Below are 8,877 nucleotides of genomic sequence, written 5' to 3' on the forward strand. Positions count from 1 at the left end.
GTGAGAAGCCAGTTTCTCGGCCATCTCAACAGCAGAGAGCACCCTTTCCTCCTGAAACATGGTGTCTTCTTGACTTTTCCAGATCTGCCTCTGCTGTTCCCGCCTCGCTGTAGGCGTTGCGCGCGACGTGGGACGTTGAGACACCTCGGCCTCATCCCCGCCGTCGCTGAAAAGAAAAGAAATGCGTATTTACTTAATTCATTGTTCGCCTGTTACTTTAACTTAATTACGAAACTACTTCAGTCATTTTTATGGTCAGGTCAAAGGTCAGGTCACCAGAGGTCTTCAAAGGTCAAACATGACCTATTTCAACATTTTTCGACAAACTGGCGCATAAATCGGAAACCAGAACTACAGCGCCGTGCAAAACCGCATTTCAGATATCTCTTTTGACGCTCTTTCGCTAATGTGTTCTTAGATTGGACCTTAGATCAACGGTTTAGCCTCCAGAGAGCGCGGTTAAAATGAAAAGGTCACAAAATTGGCCTGACCTTAGGTCACCAATATCAACATTTTGAAAGGTACATTTTACAGACACTGTTAATCGTATCAATGGCTGAAAGTGGCAAGGCAATCGTTCAGTCGGTGTAGCGATGATGAGCACTCAAACTTTTTATTAGGAGAAAAAGATTTTGCCATCCACACGCAAAATATTTACCCACACACACTCTGTCAGAAGACTTGGAGAAGTTCGTTACGATTACTTTACATATTTTGACGAAATGGTAGTTTCTCACAAAAAAATATATATATATATAGTCAGGCACTTACTTGATGGGCAGCGTATATATGCTTGGAATTGCATCTGGTCTCAAACGCAGATTTTTTCGGTCAGTTCTTCTGGCTGTTAGTGCTTCCTCGCAAAAACTCTCCGTCGAGAAATGCAGCTCACACACTCCACTGTAGTCCAGAGATATTGGCTTCAGGGGCTTTAGTACCTCTATCCACTTCTGACGACGGGTTTTCTCCACAGGGAATTTGAAAACAGACTTTTTCTGTTTATAACCAGATCTACATTTAAGAACAGCACATTTACGTGCCATTTTAAAAATGTATGCCTACTAAAATCTACATATCAGCGAAGTGTTAACAATTAAAACATGAATAAACTTACCAATACACTTCAAAAACTGACAGATGGACAGCAAGATGGACAGAGATGTCCTTCGATGTGCATAACAACCATGTGAAAGATTTTATTTTCCAAAATTTCGCTGCATATCGCGTCACGTTTGTCGTCTTAAGGGACACTTCCGTTCGGTTGCATATTTTAATCCTGCAGTTGCGATAGAGAACAGAGTCTACAAAAGATCAATTTTATCCAAAAATATTTAATTGTTTATGATTATAGAACTTTCATTCAAAAGATGAAGGCCAGACGAATCTGTAGATAATTTTTCGCGGCCATTCTACCAATTTAAAGTGATTTAAGAAGCTTGTAAAATTTTGCCTCAAATGTCGATTAGGCCAAGCCAGTGCACAGTCCATGTTTAAAGGGGTCTATGGTTCAGCTCGTCAAGACGCATCGAATGATATACATGATGACCTCGAGGTCACGTGACCTGAGGTCAACCTTTGACCTTGACCTTTCGAGGTCAACATATATATCATTCGATGCGGATTGACGAGAGGATCACGATGATGCCCTTAGTTTGTTCCTATCTTGACTAATTCGAAAGTTATTCGAGAAAAACTCTCTCCATATCTAGCGCCGCCATTTTGACTTTTTCGACCCCTGTGACGTCATCTTTGACCTGACCTGAAAATGACCTTAGTAAAAATTGTAGACCTTGTCCATGCGTATCCGATGCCGTTTACCGCTTGTCGCTATCTTGCTTCGTTCTCGAGATCTCAGGGGGGGCCGAATCGGCCCCCCCCCGCCAGTTTCTTGTCCCGGCGGAGCCCGCCAGGAATAGGGTTAAATAAGTAGCAAAATAGACAAGTGAAACAAGTAGCACTGTCGTGGATGTAAGAATTCGAGTGTTCATTTGTGTTCGTGCTCTGTAGAAGTATCGCCGTCTCGCCTTCCATTGGTATTAGCTTGCCGCTGCCGATTAATAATGCGTTTGGAGTGACTGAACCACTCCTCAGTCGGGGTCAGCGACGAGCGAATCCGCTGAAACGAGCAACAGTATAGGCATATACGTCAATTACGGGTCAATGGCACATAGCTACGGCACCCCTGCTCGAGATGAAAGCCCGTCACTGTTGCAGCATGCACCTGAATTGAACTCATTAACTAAAAACTAGAGTGAAATAAATTTTCATCCGGAGGTGTTACGATAAGCCTTTAGCCGTATTTAAAAAAGCGCTAGCAGCGAAGTCGGCAGCGAATTCACCGCTTCGTATCTATGTCAATGTAGGTCCGTTAAAAAGTTTAACTCACCACTGATTCAAAAAGGAAAGTCTTAATCTCTGTAGCTTCGGCCAAAATATGTCACTTTTCTCGCTACAAAAGCATGCTAAACTCACCTCCAATCTCCAAACCATTTGCACAAACGGCCTGGAAACATCTCTTACGAATCCCATCTTTGAAATAAGCCCGAAAGAGCTCCAGTTTTACTACATTAACACACATACTGCCCGCCTCTTATCACGGCTGCACTCTCTTACGTTCAGAAGTGAGCCTTTCTGCTCGACCGCCACATTGTAGACGGCTCCGATGGGCAGTGGGAGGATGCAGAGCGCCAGGAACGAGCAGCCGACCACGTTGGCCCACAAGGGGTACACGTAGCCGCCCGACTCGTATGGACGGAAGCTGGTCCAGCTGGTCACCATGATGACCTGCCGGAGGGACAGAGGCTCACAACACTGTCGAGGTCCGTGAGCGAACGGGGAGGATAAGGCGCCGCCGCGCTGCTGGCAGGTGCAAAGTCAGAACGCACTGCCGGTAAAGCATATAACCTGACAGCGATATATATGCCTCTGTGCAGAGGTCGATAGCAAACCTGAGACTAGCAACTCATCAACATTGGATGAGTTGATCAACTACTGACGACGGGCTTACATATCGTGTCGGAGGTGGTTATCCCATCTAAGGGCTCATTTCGTGTCATCATGGAGTCACAATCGGGCCATGGTGAAATCAGTTCGCCGATCACGGTGAACTCTCAACCGACCTCGGCCAAAACTCTCCCCGACCACATTCGGAACTCTCAGCCGACCTCGGCGGGCACTCACCCCGACCAGGAGCGGCGCCACGGTGCCGTACAGGACGGAGATGTGGGCGGCCAGCCGCGGCCCGGGCCGGTACCCCGTCATCGTCTCCAGGTGCTCCAGCAGACGCTCGAAGCCGTACACGTAGTAGAGCAGGATCAGCTCCAGGAAGCAGAACAGCAGCACCGGCCGGCCGGCGATGTAGTAGTCCAGCAGGTCGACCACGTGGCGGCCGCCCTGCGAGAGACGGCCGATCGCGAGAGGTGAGACACCAGAAAACACGATAAAGGGCAGCATCGGCTATTGGCAGTATAAGAGCTCAGCAAGAGATTCAGTGAGGGGAAACATTAGCTGCCCCACCGCAGCCGCTGACTTGTGTGGTGTTGACGAGCGAGCCGCAGAAGAGGACTCCGCAGACGGCCACCACCACCCAGGTTTTCCTGGCGCGCAGCCGAGGGAACACGTCCAGGATGCTGCTGATGACGTTCTCCACGCCGCCAAAGTGCGAGTCGATGCCGAGGGTGAAGCACATGAGGAAGAAGAGGCAGGCCCAGAGCGGCGACACGGGCAGGTGGGTCACCAGCTCGGGGTAGGCCACGAACGCCAGACCTGCGGCGGCATAGGAGGAGCGTCATCGATGCAGCGCAGTAGCTGCAAGACGGCCAAAACAGTCAATTTACAGTCTTTGTCACTCTACTGAAATCATAACACCACCAAACAACCGAGGAATACTCGTAAATCAAGCTCAAATTTATTCATTTTATATGCAGTTTGTAAGGAAAGCTGTGACTCGTAAGCCGGTGGCCAAGGGGTGTGAACTGTGATGCCACCAAAATTGCTCTACCGTGAGGCGTCTGGACCCACCTGATCCACTGGTGACCACCTCTGAGACGGGTACCCCCAGCTCGTGTGCCAGGAAGCCCAGCGACGAGAAGATGGCAAAGCCGGCGAACACGGAGGTTATGCTGTTGCCGATACAGACCACCAGCGTGTCTCTGCGGCACACGGGAGCGCGTGTCACCATCGTATACAATGTCAAACGCTGTCCACACAGGTAAATAATGCAGTATCGGGAGCCACCTCATCCAATGCCAATAACCAGCTCAACATTCAACAGTCCGAGCACTGCTGGCGAACGCACCGGAAGACGTTGTTGTTGAACCTGTTGTAGCTGGCCAGCGTGATGAGGCCGCCGCTGCCGGCGCTCAGCGAGAACAGCGTCTGCGAGGCGGCCAGCTCCCAGGTGCGCACGTCGCCCAGCCGGCTGAAGTCGGGTGACATGTAGTAGCGCACGCCGTCCATGGCGCCCGGCAGGGTGATGCCGCGCGCAAACAGCACCACCAGCACCACGTACGGGAAGATCACCGTAAAGTATACCACCTGCCGGCGAGAGACAGTGCCGGCGCCGGTCACCAGACCTGACGGACTCCGCAGCAGACGGTGGCACTATGAACTAAACCGCTCTAAGGACGATGAGTTTCCATGAGTAAAGGTGCAGGAACGTTTTAGGGACACTTGCGATGCTGGGTATTTGCAATGCTTTGGTAAATTACAGCAATGCACTGTTATGAGCATGCCCAGCCCTAAGGAATGATGCTCTGTGATGCTCAGCTCAACTGGACGAATCGATCCTGTGTTCAATCATTTTTTTTAACCTCTCTTAGGCTCAGTGACGCGCAACGTCAAAGCTTCGTGGAATAGTAAAGTTCGGGCACCTCTGATACTAGCCTAGCGTCAAGCCTACCTTGCCCGAGGACTTGATGCCCTTGCTGAGGGTGGCGCAGACCACCAGCCACGTGCAGAGGACGGCTATTGCCGGGCCCAGCTGGATGTCACCCAAGTGACCGATACCGCTGCTCAGCTTCAGCACCTCCCGCTCCAGGTACTCCTCAGGAGCTAGAGGCACAGACCACATCAAAGGAAACACAGACCACAGCGTAGACCATGACAGGCCAGGGCTCGGGGCTCTTGAGCGGATAGCATAGTTACGACTAAAGGGACTACCTACGTAAATAGTAAATACGCTGCTCTCCAGAACATCAGTTAGTAGCTACGAAACCGTCTTGCTCGTAAGTACTGACCTGACACGCGCTGCTCGGGTCGGATGGTCTCGTTGACCAGCAACTGGTCGGCCAGGCTGCGGTTGGTGATGCACTGGCCGTGGCCGTACACCCACCAGCTGCTGTTGCCGTTCTCAGTACGACACCGGTCGTACTCCACACGGTTGAAGCACGCTGCCGGAACACACAGGGGGTCATGACAACGGCGAGATGTTCTTGCTTACAGCTCGGAAATGCGGCAGCATAGCTATTAAGTACTGGCACGTACAGGGCTTAATTAGGACTTAAAGAAAGAAAACAGTGATCCAACTGGTGGTTTCAATCACATGCTTCGTTCAGCTGCACCCACCGGGTGTGTTATATCGCTAAACTGCACCCACCGGGTGTATTGAAGTCGTTGTTGCAGTGTTGCCAGGGCAGCTCGGCCGTCATGCTCAGGTACATGTAGTACAAACACCAGGCGATCACGATCGTGAAGTTGCAAGTGCTGATGGCATTCGCAACCACCATGGCGAAGCCCATCCCTGCAACAAACACAAGCATAGATACATGTTTATTGCTTATCTCTACAAAGTCAACGGTCACGGCAGCTGTACTGTGAAGAAAAGTGATTGACTTTTCACTTCTACCAAAGTATCCGACATTTACCGAATGTTGTCACGACTGCTTTCGGGGCCTTCAAAGCATACCTACTTTACGTTGTCTTTCGTGCCGTCAAACCACCCATTCGCTTCGCAGCATTCGAAAGTTTGAGCCATCATTGATAAAGACAATGTCTAGCGGGGCTAAACATACCACCTTGTCTTTAGATTTATTTATACACCTTTCCATCCGACAGACTGTCGTACAGTGTTTATAGCACCTACCCAGTAACCTGGTCTCGAGTGCCAGCAGACCAGCGCTCACCTTTGAGTGCGGGCGCGTAGTTCCTGTAGCCGACGATGGGCGACATGGCGCTGAACTGGCCGACCACCAGCTCGAGCAGGAAGCAGGGCATGCCGAGCAGCAGCAGGATGATGAAGTAGGGCACCAGGAAGGCGCCGCCGCCGTTCTGGTAGCACAGGTACGGAAAGCGCCACACGTTTCCCAGACCTGCGCCGCAGGGCCGCGGCAGTGTCCGACTGTATCAGGATCGCCAATTTAGCAGCTTGGTAGACAACGTTAGAGACGACATAGACGGTCTTCGGATTTAACGGTTTATTGACAGGCTATTGTTAAATCACGTGCCTACCTATACTTTTCAATACATACACTACATTGAGATAAAGCTACGTTATAATGATAGTTGAGTTATATAAAAGAAAGGTTAAAATAATTCAACATGATTTGCCGCCGCTTGAGAACGGCTTATAAAAGCCGATTCCACACAAGAGTCAATCGAGTGAATGGCCTCCTCTAGTCCCTTTTTCTACGACGGATAGCCGAGGGGCCTCTTACCGACAACGTTCTATTTCTCATTTGACTTATTGAGCCTCTTATACCATGGCTGGGCGAGCCTGATCTTCTTACCGATGGCCTAGCGGCTTGCTATGCAATCACTTACCGACGGCGTACCCGAGAGTGGACATCATGAAGTCGAGCCGACCGGACCAGTTTCCGCGAGCGGGGTTCTCATCCCCCTCGTAGAGCGCGGCAGCGCCCTCCTCGACATCCGCCTGGGCAGACACAGGCAGAGGACATACATAAATAGTGCCGCGGAACCCTGCTTATACCTACCTATGAAGGTGCATTGCTGAAAGCTTTTGGATGACGGAACATGCGCGATACAAGTGATATTCTCAGTTGAAATTTGCAGCTCGCTGTTGTTTTGTGATGCATTCTGAACATCACTGATTCGCTTATGACTACGCTTATATTATCCGATGACATATGTCGCATTTCAAATGACAAAATAATCACTAAATAGGTACATTCAGAGGACACCATTATCGGCATTGTAACACCGATTCCCCGAACCGTGCAGCCATGATGTTGCCAATTTGGCGTCTTATCTGGTAAGGCAGGAACCCGCTTAACGACTGGACGCCCGCCAACAGATTTAGTGGGTCAAGTCTGGTCTGCACCAGGCGGCCTTGGGGTTGTGCACGTGCACACTACAGTGACTCCTTACGTGCACGGAATATTGATTTGGTAATGACCACCACTGCGCACAACGCGCTACGAGCTGGGTGAGAGATAGTAGGGGAGTGGCAGATGGGTAGACAGCAGCGGCCAGCGCAGTGTCTGTTACCATTTCGGAGATTGATATAAATATCATGGCACGCCTGTGCTGTGTCTACTAAAAACAGATGAATGAGTGCCTCGAGTATCAATGGTATACTTAAAAATTAGATATCCTTGAATAAAAGGTTGGCTATTCATCACTACATTTTTATATCTAAGCAAAATATCACGCATTGTCGCCTAAAAGGGTATACCTGTATCTTGAATCCTACCTGTATCCTGCCTGTATCCTATACCTACATGGTAAATGGCAAGTCAATTAATGGTGTGAAGTGCTTTAGCGAGGAACATAGCGAGTATAAATACGCGAAGAATCATTGATCTTTTCCTCGAAGAAGTAAAAACAAAGCCAAAAGTTATATTTAATACGGTGAGCTTTCGGCTACAAGCCTTCGTCAAACCAACAAAATGACACGATACAAAAAGGTCAATGATTCTTCACGTATTTATAAATGGCAAGTCATCCGCCTGCCTCGATCCTTTTTTTGTAGACTGGAATCTGATACCTACCTACCTATTCCTGGGAATGTTAGCACTCATTTAAATAACTAACATTAGTCAGGCAGAGAGAATTCTAAGTGCATTTTCAAACCTCTATAAATATCTAATTGACCCTAATGCTTGAACTCGCGGCGCAGAAATAAAGCCATACAGTTTGGTCGCCTGAGAGCCACCGCTGCGTCGCACTCGCCGAGGCTGAGCTGACGACGATGAACTTAAATGACGTCCCACTCTGCACTCCGGTGCTTCCTATACATCCAACCGCGCATACTCTCACGTCACGTTCTGCCTATCGTGGAGTCAGAGGAGTGAATACCGCCCGGAACTGCGGCTGCGGCTGGTCCCCGAGCGGAGCGCAAACGGTCACAACTCCCACGGCACGGCGCGGCGCTTAGAGCACTCAGGGCGAGATGGGACAGCAAGAAAGGGAATAAGAATACATATTCGGTGCGGTAAGGCACATTAGAGGTAACACACGTTACATTAAAGACTTAGCACCTTGCAAGGTGGGATGGGACAGGTCAGTCCGGCACGGTTACAAAAACAGCACAGAAAGACACAAAACGGTATACTAATACAGTGCATAGAGTTACCGCCAATTGGCATGGCCGAGCACGGCACGGCACGGCACGGCACGGCACGGCACGGCACGTAGTCTCACCTGCGGCGGACTCTCGGTCACCGTCATCTTCTCGGCGGACGGAACGGTGTCGAACAGGAAGGGAAGGCCGCCGTCGCACCGACTCTCTCTCCAAGCAGCCCTGGTGAGCTGTGAGAGAACTGGCACCTGCACGCTTCAGCGTAGGTGCGCACACGCCACGTGTACCGGCACTGGCGTGCTCGGCAGGACGCCCAGTCAGGGCGCAGCGCAGTGACCTGGGTGAGCCCGCACTGTGTCCCCGTCTACAGTGGCTATCAGGAGAGGGAGATTATCACT

The 8,877-nt window shown here is 50.2% G+C and overlaps 1 protein-coding gene across 1 annotated transcript; it reads right to left on the minus strand.

Annotated features, from left to right (window-relative positions):
- Window positions 1–1,925: 1,925 nt before the first annotated feature.
- On the minus strand, window positions 1,926–8,628 carry LOC122393961 (sodium- and chloride-dependent glycine transporter 2-like). Its single transcript, XM_043390468.1, has 12 exons — window positions 8,602–8,628; window positions 6,760–6,871; window positions 6,123–6,308; window positions 5,597–5,740; window positions 5,238–5,390; window positions 4,901–5,052; window positions 4,298–4,536; window positions 4,021–4,151; window positions 3,530–3,765; window positions 3,181–3,393; window positions 2,614–2,784; window positions 1,926–2,116 (listed from the first exon to the last, which is right to left on the minus strand). Exons 1-12 carry the CDS (start codon window positions 8,626–8,628, stop codon window positions 1,985–1,987), a joined length of 1,896 nt encoding a protein of 631 aa, XP_043246403.1. The 3' UTR covers window positions 1,926–1,984.
- Window positions 8,629–8,877: the final 249 nt, after the last annotated feature.

This window comes from Amphibalanus amphitrite, unplaced genomic scaffold (genome assembly GCF_019059575.1).
Source record: "Amphibalanus amphitrite isolate SeventyFive unplaced genomic scaffold, NRLGWU_Aamphi_draft 000566F_arrow, whole genome shotgun sequence".
Classification (NCBI taxonomy): Eukaryota; Metazoa; Arthropoda; class Thecostraca; order Balanomorpha; family Balanidae; genus Amphibalanus; species Amphibalanus amphitrite.

Excerpts from the sequence above, each read along its gene's own strand:
- LOC122393961 (XM_043390468.1), bottom strand. The coding sequence starts at position 8,628 with ATGACGGTGACCGAGAGTCCGCCGCAG. Across the intron at positions 5,741-6,122 it reads CTACGCGCCCGCACTCAAAG|GGATGGGCTTCGCCATGGTG; the intron begins GTGAGCGCTGGT and ends TGTTTGTTGCAG. Across the intron at positions 4,537-4,900 it reads GCATCAAGTCCTCGGGCAAG|GTGGTATACTTTACGGTGAT; the intron begins GTAGGCTTGACG and ends TCTCGCCGGCAG.